The sequence below is a fragment of the Antechinus flavipes genome, chromosome 3, assembly GCF_016432865.1.
Source record: "Antechinus flavipes isolate AdamAnt ecotype Samford, QLD, Australia chromosome 3, AdamAnt_v2, whole genome shotgun sequence".
Lineage (NCBI taxonomy): Eukaryota > Metazoa > Chordata > Mammalia > Dasyuromorphia > Dasyuridae > Antechinus > Antechinus flavipes.
The window spans coordinates 84,583,502-84,603,888 of NC_067400.1; the positions used below are offsets into that span (position 1 = coordinate 84,583,502).

General features: G+C 38.0%; 1 protein-coding gene across 3 annotated transcripts; it reads right to left on the reverse strand.

Annotated features, from left to right (window-relative positions):
- Window positions 1-255: 255 nt before the first annotated feature.
- On the reverse strand, window positions 256-16,211 carry BZW1 (basic leucine zipper and W2 domains 1). Of its 3 annotated transcripts, none has more exons than XM_051983815.1 (12): window positions 15,939-16,211; window positions 14,680-14,753; window positions 11,838-12,014; window positions 10,466-10,560; window positions 9,279-9,344; window positions 8,572-8,707; window positions 8,231-8,340; window positions 7,920-8,090; window positions 6,653-6,799; window positions 5,795-5,933; window positions 3,004-3,126; window positions 256-2,037 (listed from the first exon to the last, which is right to left on the reverse strand). In XM_051983815.1, the coding sequence occupies exons 2-12, from the start codon at window positions 14,741-14,743 to the stop codon at window positions 2,006-2,008; spliced, it is 1,260 nt and encodes a 419-aa protein (XP_051839775.1). In that variant the 5' UTR covers window positions 14,744-14,753; window positions 15,939-16,211; the 3' UTR covers window positions 256-2,005. The 3 variants fall into 3 exon arrangements, with proteins under 3 accessions (XP_051839775.1, XP_051839774.1, XP_051839776.1); XM_051983814.1 differs by lacking the exon at window positions 15,939-16,211 and adding an exon at window positions 15,440-15,550; XM_051983816.1 differs by lacking the exons at window positions 14,680-14,753; window positions 15,939-16,211 and having other exon boundaries at window positions 10,555-10,560; window positions 11,838-11,915.
- Between the last annotated feature and the right edge of the window lie 4,176 nt (window positions 16,212-20,387).

Here is a 20,387-nt window from a genome sequence, read left to right on the forward strand (position 1 = left end):
AATGTACACAGTATGCAACTGAACAGTTTTAAGTAATTTTGATTGTATTGTAGTTACATGCAATTTCACTGTGGCGGTTAAGTTATTCTAGCTCACATAGATTAGCCCTCTAGGTACTTTGGGACATACTCAGATGAAAGTAGCATTTACATAAGTTACGAATTGCAATGACAGTTTCAATGTGTTATACAATGCCAGTCATTTAGGCATGGATGTTTTCAAGTTCCAACTGAACAAAAACGGATCTATTAAACCTAAGTTTAAGGATGGCCTTTATTTTTTAAAAAAGTCTTTAGGACTACAAATTACAAAGGAAGCAGATCACTACAGTAGAAACCTATTAGATACATAATATCTACGTATGAAAACTTTAACATACACTCCACTCACAAGACTTATCAGTTATAATGCTCTTCCTTGTAAGGCTATTATACTTTCAAATTATATTACACTTCATTTCTTCAAGGTGTATCTTTAATTTTAACACCAAATTCTTGGCTCTTAATGGCACATGCTAAGATAGGGCATATTTCACTGAAGTCCTGGTGACAGTTTCCAGCTTTGGTGAAGAGTTAAGAACACCGTATTTCATAATGGTAACTTAAAATATTGTTTCCCTACCACAAAATTTAGCTGCCAAAAATGAGGCAACAATTACCTACTCATCTTCTAATGGCTATGCTATGTGAGAAGACAAATTATCAGCAAAGATAAAGTAAAAAGGTAAGCCATCAGAATAAAAAGAAATCTGGAAAGGAAACTTTTTTTGGCTTGTGGCAATAAGAACATGGCAACTGGGGTAGATATTAGGCAAATGCTCAAGTCATCCCTGTATAAAGAATGAAGACAGTCCATATGGCCAAGTGGTATCACATCATCGCATTTCAATACAACAAACAGGGTGACTCTACGCCAATAGGACAGATCTGACAAGGTTAGGTTTGGAGTCTCAAAAGGGCTCTTTGTAATCTATAATACACTGGTCACTTAACATATTAGACAATTTTGCTGAATTTAGGATATTTGTCACTTCCTTGCATGCACTCCCTTTAATGATTCCTATCGTAAGAACTTAAGGTTCTCCAGAGTGCAAGAAACTGTAAATGACAATGTATTTTAACAAGACATTTGTAAGTAGACCTGGAGATGGTGGCACAGCAGATGCTCACCTACTTTTACTGGCTAAAACACTGAATACAGAAAAGTATACAATGGAGAGATCTTCAGTTTTTTCTTTTCACCTCCCTTGGTCACTTGTACTGCCTTCATTTTTCTGAATTGCTTCTCACCAATTCCTTCACTTACAAGTGAGAAACTAGGGAGCAAAGGTAATAGAAATTTTAGCTGCAGGCTACTTGGAAACCCTTTTTACTTAAACTTTTAATAATGCCAAAAAATAAGTGTCAACAGAAATATTCTTCAGTAATATCAACAAATGAGCTAATTTACTTTAAAATCAATGTTCAGAAATTAACCCTTGAGATTGTAGGAGGATTATCATCTGATGAATGGGGCTCTGAACACCATTTAATGCTGCCTTTTCATTTCATACCAAATTATCACACAAGTCATTTGCCTTTTGACTTTGGATACTTGTACAGTTTAATTTGCAAACAGAATTTCCATAACAAATTGTTTTTAACCAAATCATGTCTTGTAAACTGTTTATAGAAAACCCAGGGATAAAATGAACTGTTCATTGTGGAAGGCCTTAAATTACATTATTACAGTAGAAAATACAGGAGGTAGAAGATAACTGAAAAGACTAATGCAACATTAGATTCAAATCTATAGCTCCTGTAGCTACTTAAAACATGGTTTTAAAAACTAAACCCAACATTTTTCAGTAACCATAGAAAACAGTTAAAATAAATTTGCCATGAAAGCCCTTATATCATGCTTGATACAGGGAGGTAGGAAGATGTAAGAACCAGAAGGACACATGAGACATGACATTTTATCTACAACTCCTGTTTGCTTTACTGAGCTTGTAGTTTTTCACAATTCAGTCGCCTTCTTCCGCTTCAGACTCAGATTCTGGGAAGGGAAAAAAAAAAAAAAGATCAAAAAATTTCACATCATAGACATGCCAGTGTAACAACAACAAAAAAGCCAAAAACACATTGCTAGGATATTGGTTTACCAAATATCTCGCTTAAAATCCAAAATGAAAAAACAAGCACAAAAACCAAAGTCTGAAAGCCAAGTGCTGACTGCAAGTGTTTTTTTTTCTATTGTATTTCTAAATATATATGATGAGAAAGATACCTACCTTTGTCAATTTTCCAAAGCACCCATTTTATTTATTTTTTCTTTTCTTTTTTTTTATCATAGCCTTTTATTTACAAGTTATATGCATGGGTAATTTTACAGCATTGACAATTGCCAAACCTTTTGTTCCAATTTTTCCCTCCCCCCCCCGGTGGCAGGTTGACCAATACATGTTAAGTATGTTAAAGTATAAATTAAATACAATATAAGCATACATGTCCTAACAGTTATTTTACTGTACAAAAAGAATCAGACTTTGAAATAGTGTACTATTAGCCTGTGAAGGAAATAAAAAATGCAGGCAGACAAAAATAAGAGAGATTGGGAATTCTATGTAATGGTTCATAGTCATCTCCCAGAGTTCCTTTGCTGGGTGTGGCAAAGCACCCATTGTAAGAGAAAACAAGGGCATTATAACTTTGCCTATTCTCAGCCTTATTTTTACTTTCTCTTAATTATTTATTATTATTTCTCTTAATTAATTAATTAAAATCTTAATCTTTAAAAACAATGCTTTTTGAAACATGCAAAAAAGCATAGAATAACTCTTGATAGTTGCAAAGGTGCATAATTATCTATTTTGCTGTCTTATACAAAAAGAATTTTCTCTTAATCAAATGTGTTTAAAACAGCAAAAATTCTGCATGGTATCTATAAAAAGTTAACAGGTACTTTTTAGCTAGTAACAATTCACTGGAAATAATAAACTGCCTTAAGAGATGATTAACTTACCTTCTTCTGCATTCTTGAGCCACTCTACAAATTTTTTCATTTGCTCAAGAAAGACACTTTTCCCTTTTGCAACATGTGCATCTTTATACCACTTCAAAATGGGCTCTTCACTCAGGACTTCAGCTATAAAGGAGACCAAATTAATTATAATCAGTTGACCCTGAACATGTTCTTTTTTTTCCTCTCTATGGATTTTCAGTTTTTGTGTGTTGACATTTATGTTTCTATCTTGTTAGCCATTAAACAGTAGGCTAAGTAATTCTAAGTTCACTGTACTCCAGGGTTCAAATTGCAAGTAAGAACTCTATAAAAATAAAACCGGGGGGAGGGAGGGAGAGAGGGAGATTTCTACTTACAAGTGCCAACAGTTTGGAAAAGCTAAGTTATTTTTACTGCACAAAATTTTATACATGATTAGAACAGGTTATTTGTGTGTGTATAGGGGGGAGGGGGAGGAAAGAGGATCAGATGATGGTATGATGGTACTAGCATGACTCAGCAGCTAGGTGGCGCCCTTGTGTGACTCTAGGCAAGTCACTTAATTCGTTTACCTCAGCTCAGAAGGAAATGGCAAACTGCTCCAATCAATATCTGACCAAAAAAACTCCAATGGGGTCCCCAAAAGTAGGACATAAACTGAAAGAACTGAACAATTGTGACTGATTTCCATTTAGTGGTCCTTATTTGAATCCAGGCAGCATATTTCCATTAGCTTGGAACCAGTTATAATACCTAATTTTAACTTTCAATTCCTACAAAGATCTGCTATTGATTAGGTTTGATATAAAAGGCAAATCCTGATCTTCTGAATTATAGGAATATTTAAACAAATTTCTGTGTTGCATGGAAACACTGGGCTGTTGGATTGAATTACATCCAAAGGGGACCTTTAAGTGGTGATCCTGTGATCAAGTCTGTTTAGACTGATTCTGCTTCTGATCTTATAGAAAAAAAAAATCTTCCACAATCAGAGATACTAGCTTGGTTTTCAAGACTTACAAATTTTTAATAATTTGTCTTGGGTTCTAGATTTATATAGATCATAAATCTTTTTCTTACAAGTAATTACCTTTACAATTGTATTTATCAGGAATGCTTCCAAATTCAGTATTTTACCTTATTTTTTTTTTTCTAATTTTCTTCTTTCAGTGTGTTTACAATTAATTTTTTTTTACCATTTCTTGGGAATTTTTTTTGGTTTCTTTTAAAACAGTTTTTTTTTAAAAATATAACTTTTTCTTTACAAAATGTATGCATGGGTATTTCAGCATTGACCCTTTCAAAACCTTCTGTTCCAACTTTTCCCCTCCTTCCCCCCATATCCTCCCCTAGGATGGGAGGTAGACCTATACATGTTAAATATGTTGAAGTATATGTAAAACATAGTTTTTGCAGGTAACAATTTCCTTCCTCCCAAATAACTTCTAGCTTTTTTGTAAGCTTTCAAATCATTTTGAGAATTTGAGTCTTTCAAATATTATATTAAATAAACAAATTATAGGCAAATATTCTCTGAAGGAAGATGTTAAAATCCTAAGGAATTCTATGACTGTTCTGTTTGGAGCAAATCAAATATAACATCTAGCTGTAAACTCTCCGCATCCCCTCTACCCCCCCGTAGCACTAAGCAATGCTAGGCACAACAAAGTACTTCATAAATGTTTAATGACTTACTGTACAGATTTCATTGGATAATCCTCTAATGATTCCCACCCTCATCCCTCTTCTAGTTCTAAGACCTATGACTGAGAAATCGGGAGAGTCAATTTTATAATTTCTAAGGGTCTCTTTTCAGTTCTTAATCTCAGATCCTGAGAATTTATAGGAAACTTAGTACTAAAGGAAAGAACATTAGTGCACAGCATGCAGTTCATCATTTGGTAAAGTTAATGATTCTGGGATTTAAAAATCTAGCTTTTATCCTTGTTGACTATTGGGTCTTCATCTTGGGCAACTATCTAAATCATTCAACAGTAAGGTTTCAACATGGAGGTTCACTTGAAACTTTTCCCCATTTTAAAGCTTATCCAAATTGTTTAATATCTCAACATCTAGTAACCTTAGTCTAACAAATCTGATACATGCTTAACAAAAATCATCTTAAGAGAAACATCACACTTCACCTGTCAAGTTATCAAAAGGATTCTTGTTTATGGTATTTTTGTTTTATGATTCTACAATAGTTAATAGCTAAGAATTAATACAGTAACTGGAATGGGTACTTGGTATTTTACTCAAAATAAAAATTCTTTAAGTTTCTTATTCACATTATGATTTAAAAAAACTTCAAAATATGATGAAATTAGGTTCCTTAAGGCTATGGTAGTGATGCCTAACATTCTTAGATTTTTTTAACATTCTTGAGAAATTTACAAACTTTTAAACATTCTATCACAGAATCAAGAAGTAGCAAGACCTGAGGCAGCGCAGGACTTCTGCGCTCATGTCTGCATATGAACCTAGACAAGGTCATTTAACCTCGGTGCCTGGGGAATTCTTTAAAACTCTAAGTTGCAGAAGAGATGCCAATGTGAATGGATAGGGGGAAAGTTAAAGGTGAATTTGTGAGTATAATCTCATTTATAGGATTCTAGAGTTAAAGTCCTTCATCTAGTTGGAACTCATTTGATAGAGGAGGAAACAAATCTGGAGGAGAGAAATCATTTGTGTAAGGTCATGAGGGCAGAAATGGCTGAGTTGGTAGAGTTGAACATAAGTCCTGACTCAGATGGGGTTCAAAAAATTTTTTGTGTGTATAAACACACACACACTCACAAATATCTTAAATTACCTTTATAAAAAAGCACCACAATTTTCTGGAAGGCTTTCATGAAGTGAATGTTGTCATAACAGTACTCCTGAATCTTCAGTAACAGAGTCAGCTCAGACTGACCTTGAGTAGTAAAGGCAGCAAGTAGAGGGCTATATTGCTTTAAAAGGAGAAAAAAGTTATCATAAAGATTCCATGATAAGTTTCTTGTTAAGTTACAATTCAGTGATTATGTGACTTAAAAAGTTGCCATTTTGCAATACCAGAGTCCAAAAAAGAAAAATTACATATATGCAAAGCATGCTAGGTAAGCTTAAAATAATACAATTTCAAACATTGTCAACTGCCAGACATTTCATTAATAATTCCCAATAAATGTGTGCATTCTTCAAATTATTTCATAAAGAAATAATGTCAATAAAACTAGATTAAAGAACAATTTTTATGTCACCTGGGACAGTTTTTGTAAAATTGCCTTTAGTCTCTCCTGTTCTAAATACATGAATATTCTAAGATAGGATATGACAGTTGTTTGTTCAACTGCCATAGAAAAGTCAAAATAAAACTTTTTGAGACAACAGCAGCTGCTTTGGCTCATTTTTGACCACTTAAAAGCAGCAACTTTTCAAAGTAAAAAAAAATTCTTAAGTCAGCATTGACAATGAATTTCTTAGTTTCCCTTTGATAATCTTTTCTATAGCAATTCATTTAACTTTTTTTTTTTTTGGGGGGGGGCGGGAAGAAAGAAGGGTACAATTAAATCAAATTCCAAAACAAAGTCAAAAGTTGGAAGGGATGAGGTCATCTAAGCCAATGAGAAAATGTCTTACAAAAAAGTTGCATAAATAATGCCTTTAATAAAGGGTTTTAAGTCAATACCTTCAAATGCTTGATGGCTTGCTCTGCTACCAGCTCCTCCTTTTTGTTCCATTCCACAGTGCTCATTACACTTGACCAGACTATGCCTATAACGATCTGTTCTGGGATATTGTTTTTCTTCATCTCCTCCTTGACATACAAAATTATCTGCAAAAGTATCCCAAGTTCAGTAGGAGAAATCAGTTCTGACCCTTTCATATTTTTAGCTTAAAGCTACATATCTAAGTCAATGAAGATTTTCTGTTTTCCCAGACAAATGCCAGTTTCTTTCTCTCTCTCACCCCACCCCATATAATTTTGAAGTTAGAAGGAAACACAGATCATTTAATCTAACACCTCGGTCAAGATTTAGGAAGAACCGTGAGTTTTAGAGAGACAAGTTATTTGAAGAAGTTTTATTACAATAAGTAGAAAAGCCATGAGTATACCAATCATATGATCCATTTTCTATTATGATTCTAGTAATAGCAATAAATATGATCAACTTGAATGACTTAGGTGTTTACACCTAAGCAAAACAATGATCCAAGACAATTCCAAAGGAATAATGAAAAATGCTATCCCACCTCCAGAAAAATAACTAAGTGTGAATGCAGATTGAAGCATACTATTTTTTCACTTTGTTTTTCTCCTCTCTTGCATGTTTTCTTTCACAACATGATTAACATAGAAATACATTTTACATGACTGCATATGTATAATCTCCATAAAAATGCTTGCCTTCCTAATGGGGGGTGGGTGGGGCAACAAAAGGGAGAAAGAGAATTTAGAACTCAAAAATTTTAAATTTTTTTTTTTAAACATATAATGGAGAAAAAAACTAAACAAAAATAAAATGCAAAAAAAGTTGTTAGAATTGTAAAAAGTTTACATTGGCCCTCAGAAAGACACTAAAACTCACTCAATTCTTAATTACTTAAGCTAAAAGGACCGAGGAAGAGAATAAGGATAGCAGCTGACTACTGAAGTGATAGATACAATCATGGAACAAAGTCATAGAATTCCTTAATGTTGTCAAGGAATTCTTCCTTCCAGTGAAAATGGAATACTTGACAGAGAAGAGTGAAATTGTGAGAGGACTTGTAGGACATTTCTTGAAAAAAAAAAGGGGGGGGGAGGGGGAGGAAGGAAGAAAATAAAAAATAGTAGAATAAAAAAGCAGGAAAAAAAAGTTAGAAGAAATATATTTATAAAATCTAAGAACCACCAAAATTAAAATTACAACCTTCTGAAAACAAAATAAAATGAATGACCAAAGATAACTTACATCCTTAAATGGATCACCACGTGACATTTGTTCTTGAAGTTCTTTCTGTAGCTCTTTTCGAGCTCCTATGGTTTGCTGGTTCCGAACATACTCAGAAAGTTCTTTTAGACCTGCTTCGGTAAAATATTTTGTGAAGTGCTCAACACTTTGTTTGTTAGCAGGAAAAAGTTCCTGAAATAAAATCAAATGAGCTATTAGTTTTTCTGAATTTGCTTCCTAAGACTAATAAGAGAAAAAACAAACAAAAACAACAAAAACCAACTTTCTGCTGATTTTTATTCATTTGAAAATAAGGACAAATCCATATATACCATCAGTCTGTTGTCCATGCTGACTTTTCGAAGACTAGCAGCTACTGCATTGATATCTTTTTCATTTATCCATGATTTAAACAGCTTTACAGCAAAGGCCGCTGAAACGCCTAAAGAATCAATAGAATTTTTTGGTTAAAAAACAGCTTATTCCTTAAACTAAGGGTCAAAGCATAAGATTACAACATAGAGCAGGAACAACTAAAGTGTGAAAACTATTAAAAATTCACACCCCAAAACATAAAAATCCTAAAATCAGCTGACATCTATTTATCCCTCTTCCACAAACCTCCAAATTTTGAGCCAAAGAAAAGACAACTGACAAAAATAAAATAAATTACCTTCTTTAACCAAATTCTCATTATAAAGGCTGTTAAGAATGGATGCATTAAGTGTCCCATTGGCCAGAAGAACCCCAGTCAACATGGCCAGTTTGTTCCTCTCAGACTCTGAAAAACCCTTTAAGAATAGCAGCAGCTGTAGGAATAAATGATAAGTATTAAAAACCAGAAATAATATAATCACACTATTTGAAATGGAGGTGGGGTTATTTGTTAAATGCACAATAGTAAAATTTGTGACTAAGTCTGAAAAACTTACAGTACCATTAAATGTTAAGTTTGAGTGTCCCAGGTTCTATTGGTTCTCATTAAATTTTTTTTAACCAAAGCTTACGCAGATTTCCATTCCCTTTCTTTTAATTCTGCATAAGGTTTTAAACATTTTAACAAAAGCAAAATTATATTTAAAACAGATACAACAAATTTTAAAATTTGATACTTAAGTAGCATATATATAGACAACAAATAATTTGATTTTTTTCCTGGTTGGTTGTCTTCCTTCACCAATAAATTTTTTTACCTAACTAGTTGCAAGTTCTGACACAATTCAAACACCAAATAAGTACTGAATAAAATCCCTAAAACTAAAAATTTCAGCATGGTAGGGATAAATTGAAATATAAAGAAATTTCATTATCTGAATGAAAAGTATTAAAATACTCGCTGAGTCACCAAAAATACTTTCACATCAAAACTGTTCCTTGTACCTTTTTAACTTCATCCTCAAATCCCTTTTCAAGGTATTTGTATCGCCTGATTAACTTGTTGAATACCTATGACAAAAATCAGTTAGATTAGTATGTATATGTATATATATTTTTATAAATACCAACATGAATACTGTCTTTTGTCCCCTTCCTACAGTTTTTATAGCACAGAGAATTGGAAGGGATCTCAAAACAATCTGGTCCAGGTCTTTACTTGGAATGTCAGTGAACTTGGGTTTTCTTTAAAGAAAGATTAATTAAAAAAAAAAGTCAATTGTTTAAGTATATAAGCTTTTTAACTGAATGAATTTTCTAAGCCATGTTTTAATTCTTTAACAGAGGAACTTCTGATTTGGTAAGCTTTAAAAATCCATATATGAACTGAAAGTACATTTCACTCTCTCTTCACTGTAGAACTGAGACTACAGATAGGGAATACACTTTATTTTAAGAACAAACTGGGTGTGCAGATTAGTTTTATAGAACTTTCTTTTTAAAATCAAGAGAAGGTTCATCAGGAGGAAGGCTAAAGAGGAAATAAATGATTTAAAAATAAAAAGCTCCAATAAAAACAATTATTGGATCTGTATCTAAAATTTTATTGGCTCAAGCAGAATTGGTGAGCAAATTCCTTCTACTACTAAGGTAGTTCACAGCAGCTGCTCTGCTTGCCTGTAGTAGTACTGAAAGTTAACTTTTGTGACTTGTCTAGGGGTTACAGCCAGTACTTGAACGCAAGTTCTCTTCTTCCTAAGCCCAAAGGTTCAGCTCTCTATTCATCAGATCAAAATGCTTCCAAAAATGAAGATGAAAATAGTTATATGCAGAATAATCCTACCCTGAAAAACAACGCTTAGGAGGAAACTGAGGGGAAGGGTAGGGAGGGACCACTCCAGAGTGAAAAGGAAAACAGCATAGTTTCCTACTATTTTAATCTATTATTTTATATTATTATATTTATTACATTGTATTATTTAAGCATTTAAATGTATTATTTAATATTTAATGTATTATTTAAGAGTTTGATATTTTCGAAAGTAAAAACTGTTACAAATTTGGCATTGGGAAACTATGTGCAAACATCTTTATAACTTCTCAAAAATTGGAAATCCATTCAGTGTGAACTAGACTTAGTATAATTTGTTAAAACAACTTAATCTGGGAGTTTATAATAGGAAAGCTCTTACCTGAGCAAAGGCTTGCATGGTCTCTAGGTCTTCTTGTGCTGCAAATACACAGACATCTGTACGCATCATGTCATCTGCCAGTGTACCACCTGGGGCTGAGATGTAGGCAACAAAAACAACATCATTCTGATAACCCAAATAAAAGTTAAAGTAACTTTACACAACATTTTCTAAATTATTTTAAGCTCAGCAGAATCTATCCAATTCTAGTTTTGACACAGCCGGATTTGTAAGAAAAGGCATTAATAAAAGGGATACATTTCTTTAAATAACACAACTTTTATAAACTGAAAATGTTGTCATTTTAAATCTTTTTAGGGTAATTCAAATATCAATTACCCTGGACCTTTAAAATTTGAGCATGAAACCTGAAGGCTAGAAGACACAAGAGCTTAACTAGGAATAATTTTACATTAAAAATTGCATTAAACTATTAGTCTTAATTAATGATTTTTTAATCCTAGAAATTTTATGAAGGTACCCTGAAGAGTTTGTATATTAACATTAATTAAAAACTAATTATTAAAAATCTTGGGTATGCTTTCAGAGTTGACAAGTTTGGTTTTTTTAAAATGAAATTTAAAAATAACCACCACAACCAAAAATATTATTAACCTCAAACCCACATCCACTGGCATTTTATACCAAAAACTGACCTACCAAGTTTACAATGATTTCGCAATCCTTTTTGTAGATTTTATTGTTGATCAATAGTAGGTAACCATATACAGAAAGAGCATAGAAATAATAAAATGTACTGAATAACAAGTAACTGATTTTAGTAAAAGATAAGAATAAAAAAAATGCAGAAGACAATCAGCTTTTTCCAGATTAAAGTTGAAAATATTAATTTGACTACCAAATGCCTGAAGTAAAAATGAAATAGACCAGTTCTTATCATTAAGGAAGAAAAAAACCAGGTAGTTACTATGCCTGGATATGGGGCGCAATTAACAGACTCAGTTACTAAGTCAGTTCTGTTTAGTGATGAAAAGGAATTAACAATTACAATTTAAAAATCACTGCAAATCATAATAATTCAATGAGGCATAAAGTACTAGATTTGAAGTCAGGAAGACCATCTGAATGAATCCTATGTACCATGCACCTCACCCTCAATTTTCTTATCTGTAAAAATGCAGAGACTTAAAAAGAGATTAAGTCAAGTATTTTATAAATTTCACATGACAGTTCTGTGTAACTGTTAAAGGACTAATAAGTCCAGGAACATAGTGGGAAAAAATACAAACATGAAAAGAACAAGGCTAAGCTGTGATGGGTTATTAAAGGTATTAAACAAAGCTGTAATAATTAAACTTCATGTTTGGTTACTCAAGTTCATATATTGATGTTGTCCAAGAGAACCACTTACCCAGCATGCCACCAGCCACCAGAATGTCAAAGAGTGTTTCTGCATATCGGCGATAATCAAGTTTTGCCCCAGAAGCATCAAGAAATTTTGCTACTGCTTCCAAATCAGTGCCAGTTTCAGTTAAACCTTGAATAATACAGTCCTGAAACTGAGTAGGGTCAAACCTCTCTTTTTCATCTGAAATAAAAAAGCACCCAAATTTAGACAAATCCCCCAAACAAAACAAATGGAGTCTAATATCTTTCTAACATTCCTAACACGGCTTCAATCTATTCTTATTCCTCCTCCATGGAACAAAACAAGACTAAGTGTGTTGTTCCCAGAAGCCATGTCTTTGCCACTAAACAGTCCTCACCTGGGAGGGCTTCAGGTGATCTTATCCTTTTGGTTAAATCCAAGCTAACCTAGATGGAGGAGGCAGAATTCTTAGCTAGGACCAACCTAGTTCTGAGAGCTCCACCAAACCACTCCAATTTCTAAAGCATTCATGGCCTATACTATTCATTCAGTATTTATATTCAGCCTTGCATATAAACAGATTTACTAAAAACCTTTCTCATCCCATGGCAGAGAATGTAACTTTTCAGTTATTCTTTTGTTCTAATCTTGACTTTTTAAAGTACTGACATTACTCTAAAGCTAAATCTGTTCCAGATAAAATCTGAATAAATAGTATTTTGGGGAAGAAATCCTACAAATTAAAAAAAAACCCAAAACCCAACCTTCCCCCCTCCCCCCAATGACTCATGTTATATTATATGGGTACATATAATACACTACACCTTCATGCAGTATGAGAGACCTGCCAACTGTGCCAGAAGCAAATGAACTGTATCCTCACCCCCATTCTAGGAATAATATACAATATATCATTCTTCACATAAAGATACTATTCATCTAATAATCAGTTTATTCAATTTGGCTGCTCCTTTCCTTATTATGGTGATATTGAACAAGTTTCAAGTTTAATTCCTCTTAAACACTTTTTTCTCTGCCCCTTCTCTCTCCTCCTCTGAATTATGAAAAAAGTGTGAATTAGGAACACTGATTCTGTTTATGAGATAGACTTTTACAGACCTTAGGTGAGATGTAACCCACTTTGGTCTTTCTAGTACCACCACAAACGAAAACAGTAATCCAAAATACCACAAAGCAAAAAGCATCTTTTCACATAAGACTTAGAACTTGCAGTTAACTAAACATACACACCAAAACCCAAGAAAAATGACTACACCCAGGCTCCCAACAAAGCTCTAGGATCACATCCATACTACTTAAGTTTTGGGCAAGCCACCTACTTTACTCTCTGCATGCCTTGATTCTGCATATCTAAAATGGAAATATAACATGCCCTATACCTATTTTACAGTTTTACCTGGAGGATCAAAAAAATTTTTTTTCCTTAAATATATAAGGGCTTCAAAATAATAGCTAATATATTTTTATAATGCTTGTTACTGTGCCAGGCATTGGTCTAAGCACTTCACAATTATCAATCTTATTTGATCCTCACAACAGTCATGAAAGCAGATAGTATTATCCCAATTTTACAGATGAGGAAACTTGAGAGACTTGCTTAGGGACACACAGCTGTTAAATGTCTGGGATCACATTTGGTCTTCTTAGACTCCTGGCCTTATGTTCTATCCACTTTGGTAACCAAACTGGCCTCAAAAAAGTTCAGCGTTCCATGCCACCAAAGATCCACTACCACTACTCTATGCTACTAATTGTAACAGTTCTTACTTATGATGCTTTAAGCTTTTCAATGTACCTTATGAATTATTTTGTTTAATATTTTCATATCAAGTGGCAAATGAAGTTCAAGAATTCATTTGTAGAATTCTCACTATTTTGAAAGACTTCCCTCTCTATATTGGTGGTCTCTCAAAAAACCTATCTTGCAGACTACTCTCTCTCAGAATTGTAATTTCTTTCAAGGCTCAGCTTATGTGCTACTTCTAGGAAAAGCATCTTCTCATTCCCTTAATTGGGGCTTTTATCTTCCTTTTACGTTTACCATTCTGAACATGTTACAGGGCTTTTATCTAATAGATAAAGCATAAGATTTGAAATCCAGAATGTCTTTCAAACAAATACATGTGTATATTTAAGCTTCAAAGTTCTACCTTCCTATTAAAAAGGCAAGCTCCTTGAAACAATAGTTTTTTTTGGCGAGGGAGGGCAGGGATCTTGGCCTTGCATGGTATGTACTTAAAGTGTGGTGGATTGCACAAAAGATAACAATCACCAAAAATTATCTGCATGCTAGGTATTGATGTTCTACAAGTCCCCATTAAAAAAAAAAGAAAGAAAAGAAAATTGACTAACACCAGGACTATTTCTCCAAAGTCTTTTGGGTGATGATTAATAGTACATTTCATGACTGCATCACAATAGTGGTACCTCCCTAAGAATATGAAATCTACCCCAGAATTTTTACACATTTGAGCATCCCACACAAATACTCCATGAAGTTTGAGTAACATTAATGAGCTAAACTTAAATTCTTAGCTAGAAAATACACTTCACAAGAATTTTTAAATACTCAAACTACTAATGGTCAGAAGTTACATCAAATGAGAGAATTGTTCAACTCCTTAGCTGTATCAGCACAAAAAAAAAAGGCGGGGGGGCAAGAAACTTGGAGAAAAGCAGAATGCAAACTCTTTGTAGAAACCTAAAATCTGTTTATCAGTCAACAAGAAACTTAAGGGGAAAAAACCACACAAACTACAACATTGATTTGATGGGACCAAAAATAACACCTGTATCAAATTTTAAAAGTGAGACTAAACGGAGTACAAAAGGTTAAAAATACGAACACCTTAATGATACTTACCTCTTTTTCTAGTTTTAAAACGCTGGCCTGATAGCGTTGGCTTTTGCTGCTTTTGATTATTCATAAAAGACACCCTGGTAAAGAGAAACAGGTTCTTCAAAATGACAACCAAGCACTTTCTTTTAAAAACAGGCGCCGGCAATTTCTCGGTCTAACCACCAGCGCCTTCGGGGCTGGGGATGCATGCCCACTTCGGAGCAGCCCAGGACCGAGGCCCTTCGAGGCCGGACTGTAAAATAGCGCTTCAGGAGGCTAGCATGCCCGGGCTTCACACATGGGGATAATGCACAACTTTCTCTTTAAGATTGCCCGCTAACTCCAACACCGGGTAAACAGCCAGGCCGGGGAGAAGAGCCCTCGGACATGGTTCCCCCTCCCCCCGGCCCCGGGGCGGCCCTTGAGCTCTACGGGAAGGGATGGACTGGGCCAGATGTGCTCCCCAGCAGCAAGGCCTGCTCGTGGCTTCCATCCCACCCCAGGACAGCCCCCTCCGGCCGCAGCATCTCCATGCACGTCCCCCTCCCTTCCTCCCCCACCCCCGGAGGGGCTCCGGCCAGCGACCGAGCTGACCGTCCTCCTCCTCCTCGCTGCACCGGGGAAAGGAAGCCCCCCCCACCCCCCGCAGCTCTCCAGACATGGCACGTGTCTGTCGGCCCCTCTCCCGGGCCGTGACACGGGGCGAGGGCTGGGCCGGGGCGGGGGACCCGGTCACCGCCGCGGAGGCGACGCCACTGCCCCCCTCATCCCTTCCCCCACTGACCCCGTAGCCGGCGGCGGCCGCCGCAGCGAGCGGACCACAGGCGCCGAAGCGCTCCGCGCCGGGGCCCCCGCCGCCCCGTACATCCGCCTACCCTCCAGCAGTAGCAGCGGCGGCGGCGGCGGTGGCGGCGGCGGCGGCTCCGGCTCCTCCGCCCCGCCCGCCGGCCCGGAACCCCCCACGCGTACGACACTCAACAGAGGCCGCGGCGGCTTTGTTACCCAGGCCGGTCCCGGGCGGGGTCACACAGCGCAGAGCCAGGCGATGGCTACCAGGCCAGGCTCCGGCCGCCCACTCCTCCCTCCCTCCGCCTCACCTTCCCCAGGCACGGCCCCGAATTCAGATCTCGGCTGGACCGGGCCTGGCCTCATGCGGTCGCCACCACTACCTACACCACGGCAGGCCAGGCCCTCGCCGCCTTCTCGCCGAGGCACGGAAGGGTCAGGCGGCCTGCCTCCCGCCTACCAGCCAGCCCCAGCGGCCGAGGACGGCCTCACCTTACCGAATTTAAGGCGGAGAGAAAAGAGCCAGAAATCCCCGAGGTGGCGGTAACTGCGGCGGTGGCTCCTCTGCGACCGGAACTAACGCGAAGAGGAGGGAGGAGGAGGTGCCACCCCCCTCCTCAGCCCGTCTCATATCGCGAGACCTCCTCTCCCTCTCCCTCCTCCTCCTCCTCCTTCTCCTCTTTCCCCCTCCCACTCAGTAGTCCTCCAGCCCGGCATTTTTCATTCTCAGTGCGGTGGGGGGGCGTGGTTAGAAGGGTAAACGTAAAAAGAAGTAAGAAGGCCTTTCTCGTTTTTCTCTTTTCCCCAACCGAATGAAGTTCCACCAACACCTCTTCTTCGAATGATCCCTCTTGGCGCTACTGTCCCCCGCGCTTTTACTACAAGCCCTAGGGGTTCTGTTCTCGCCCCCACCCCTCCCGGCCTGAATTCGTTGGACGGTTCCACTTTGGAGAGCCTTGACTCCATCCTCCCCGCCCTTCCTTGCCCTCCCCCGGCCTGGCACCGGAAGCGGGGTAGCGTGGGCTGCGGGTGTGCGGGACGGGATGGGGGGCTGCGGTTACGGAGTACCCTCTGCAGGGCGGGCACTTGCTGCTGCTGGGGGGTGGGAGAGGGCGCGATAGAGGGGAGAATGACGGCGTGGGCCAGGTTTTGGAGCCTACAGGGGCGTAGGGGACGACCCTCGGGTCGGTGGTCGGTGGTGGGCTGCACTTGGCCTATGGCGAACCCGGACCGGACCCTACCCCCTTCCTACCAGCGCCTTCCACCTCCCAGGGGCCCAGTGGGAAACTTCCTCGATTTGACCCACAGAGCTTTCTCCCCATCCGCCGACACTTAGCGCTTTAGTGGTTACAAAGTGCTTTGCACCTCTACCACTTTCCACTCATAAAATAATGTGGATTAATCTCACGGGCACATTTTTCCTTTTTAGAGTTAAATAGACGCGTTGCGACTTGCCAAGATTGTGTCTCCATTTTCTCCTACGCGGCTGTTGAGCGCCTGTTGGGTTCAAGCACTGGGTTGTTCAAACCGGCCACAAAGGATAACTTGTCCTCTAGGAATCTAGGAAGGAGATTAGGACGAGAAAACTTCCCCTTTCCCCTCACCCCCACCCCCAAGTTAGGCGTCGTTAAATGATACCTGCTGTATGACTGGTGGATGGTGCCATGTACTGGGGATAAACGACAAAAGTGACACTGCTCTTAACCTTCTGTAAGTGTTGGGCAGCCCGTATCCATCTAAATATATACAAAATGACATTAAATGGATTGTCGTTGGTTTAAACTCCCGATTAAGGAAGTTTTCCTTTTCCTTGGCAGGTCAGTACCTGTTTTACAGCATACTTAAAGACCTAGAGGGGGAACACAAATTTAGTGACTTAATCAAAAATGTATGTATTGGAAGAACTCGAACCCAGGTTCCTGGCTGCAAGGCCAACTCTGACCAAGTGGTCACACTGCTTATTGGTGGAAGATAAGATATTTCAATAAACATTTGTTAAGCGCCTACTATATGCCAGGCACTGTGCTAAGGGCTGAGCATACAGAAAGAGATAAAAGACAGTCCCTCCTTCTGAGGAACTTCAAGCTAATGGAAACAAATTGATGCAAAGTAACCTATAACGGGATAGGAAATAATGAATGGAAGGGAAGCTTTGGAATTGAGAGGTTGGGGAAGACCTGCTCTAGGAGTTGGGCAAATGGGAGAGAAATGTTAGCGGGGCATGGAGTAGAAATGAGAGCTCAGAAAAAGATGTACTTGACATTTGGGCTGATGAAGTTTGGTGGTGCCATAAAAGTGGGGAGGAGAGGGGACGTAGTATGTAATGGGGCTAGGAAGATAGATTGGGGCTGGCTTGTGCAAGGCTTTAAATGAAGACAGTTTGTATTGGCTCCTGATGCAAACTTTGGGATTTATTGAACAGGTTAATGACATGGTTAGGCCTGGATTTTAGGAAAATCACTAGTGCCTATAATGGAGTGAAAGACCAGAGGTAGTGGTTTGTCCTTCTCTTGGACACACAAGTGAATTGGATTTAAGTTAGGGAGGGCTGAGCAAGGTCACCTGCCTCGCTTTCCCCTCCAGAGCCATTGGGATCAAGTGACAGGATGTAGATCAGGAGACCTGGAGATGGTCCTGGATGCAATAGGAGGCCTTGGCTTTTTTAAGCTCAAATCTTCCATAGATCTCATTTTGACTGAGGCCACATCCATTCAGTGATTACAGTTAGGTAGCAGTTGAGGCAAAGACTCTCCTCTTTCACTTCCAAAAACAAAAATCTAAATGAATGAATGAATTTGGGAGGGGAAGATCCTTACGGTTTCTGGCCAAAGCAGAAGTGATTGCTATTTACATTCAATCTGCCTCAATCTGAAGGATTAGGTCCTTGGTGGCTAAGTAGACCATAGGGAAGGCCTTGATTGGAGAAAGCCTTGGTTGAATTTGAGAGGCCCTGCAGTGGTCTTTGTTGCTGTGGGCCCTTGTTGAATCGCTTGCAGTGACAGAATTATGCTAACCCTAGTTATTGCAATTCCTTTACTAAAAAAAAGGCCTCACCTTTCCCTTGTCAATAGCTTGTTGATAAGGAATTGTCCACCTTCTGGCAGCCAATTCCCTAGGAATTTAGTCGGCCTTATGGCATCAGGTCTTACTTCCATCTTGCCCTGTTGTTGATGTTCTTAGAAGCTTTTTCCCTTGTTGTGATGTCTTTCCCTCTTGTTAATTTGCAAATTCTGCTAGGGAACTTAACCAGAGTTTTCCCCTTTGTTAATCCCTAACTCCCTTTTGGAATTTAACCTGCTGCCAATAGCAATAAAATATTTGTTTCTTGATTTGGAGAAGATCTAAGCCTAGGAATTCTTTTGACACTTTGTAACATGGATATTCTCTCCTGAGAGGGAATCTGGAGTGCAGGGGTTGGGCCTATGAAAGGTATTTTTTATAGTGCTAGCAGGTTTTAGAGAAATATGGATAGGTACTGGATAACTTAAAAGGAGATAATCTATATGAAAATGTAGTTCATAGTGAAAGAGAATTTTCAATGTAAGCTCTCTGAGAGGGACCATCTTGTTTTTGTCTTGTTAACCCCAACTCCTAGCGACACATAGGAGCTTGATGAATATTTGTTGAATAATTAAAAAAAGGAAGTCTAAAGCAACATAATCCAGGATTTGGTGGGACCATGATTGAAATAGGAAGTTTTCAACCTCACATCAATAATTACTTACTTTTGTTGACCTTGAAAAAGTCATTTAAATTTTCAGGGCCATGTTTTCCCCTAGTAAATGAAGAGCCTTGACTTTCTAAGATCTCTCCTAGCTTTCAAAATATGAAATACTCGTCCTCTCTAAACAATCATGTAGACCTATGGTTACCTGGCCTGACTCTGAATTCTTATGAAATGATGAGTAGCTACAAAGAATGCATTTTAAAATTAATTTTATATTGGATAAAGAAATAGAAAAGTTTCATTTCCAGTGATGGTTAACCATAGAATTTCTAATGTTCAGTAGTGATAAGGTGTTCAGTGTAAGGTGTGGTTAGTAGAGGAATTGCTCCCTGAGGCAGGCAGAGAGAAGACTCTGATAGATAAACTCTGATAATTTAGCTACCTTTGGGGAGGTCATCCAGTCTGAAATCCAAATTACATCAAACCCCTGAAACTCACCCTCTGGAGAGGTCTTGAACAGTCTCACCTTGGCATGCCTGTCAGAAATCCCAGTATGTCCCTGAGGATAAATTTTCCCTGTAAAATCTACTTATGGGCCATCCCATGGCTGCTGCCCTCTTTTGAGTCAGTTTGCCATGGTACTCTGCCTCATGATTCTTACTGTCTCCTTACTGTCCCCCTCCACCCCGTGCCACGTGATATCTCCACTGTGTTCCTCAATCCCACTTCTCCTTACAGCTAACTCACTCTTTTAGGGTGCTAGGTCCCTTTCAGAATTTAGCCTGCCAGCTAAGGGCGTGCCTCAATCTCATGAAGTAGTATTTCTACTGAGTAATTGTGATTCCACTGAGGAACTTGTGCTTTCTCACTCTATTTCATATTTACCATTTCTGGTGTCTATTGTGTCCCTTCATTTTGTCTGTTATCTCCCTAAATAAATCTACCATTTGCCAAAGAGAGTGGCCATTGTGAATTCTTCATATGAACCCAACTTTTGGTGACTACCATCATCTGGTGTCTTTATAACCCATACATCATTTTGGCTCAAACCATATCATTAAGATTTTGGAATTTTTTGATAGTTTTTTTTTTCCTTATTTAGAAATTCAAGACTAGCTTTTATATGACTGTGTCATGAATTTTGTGAAAGAGGTTCTTTGAATACAGGCTGACATTTAGGAAATATCTGGGTCAAAGAAGATGCAAGATCCCCTGCAACTTGAAAGAAGTCCAGAATTGCATTAAATTACCCTCCCTATCATTTTGAATTTAAAACTTA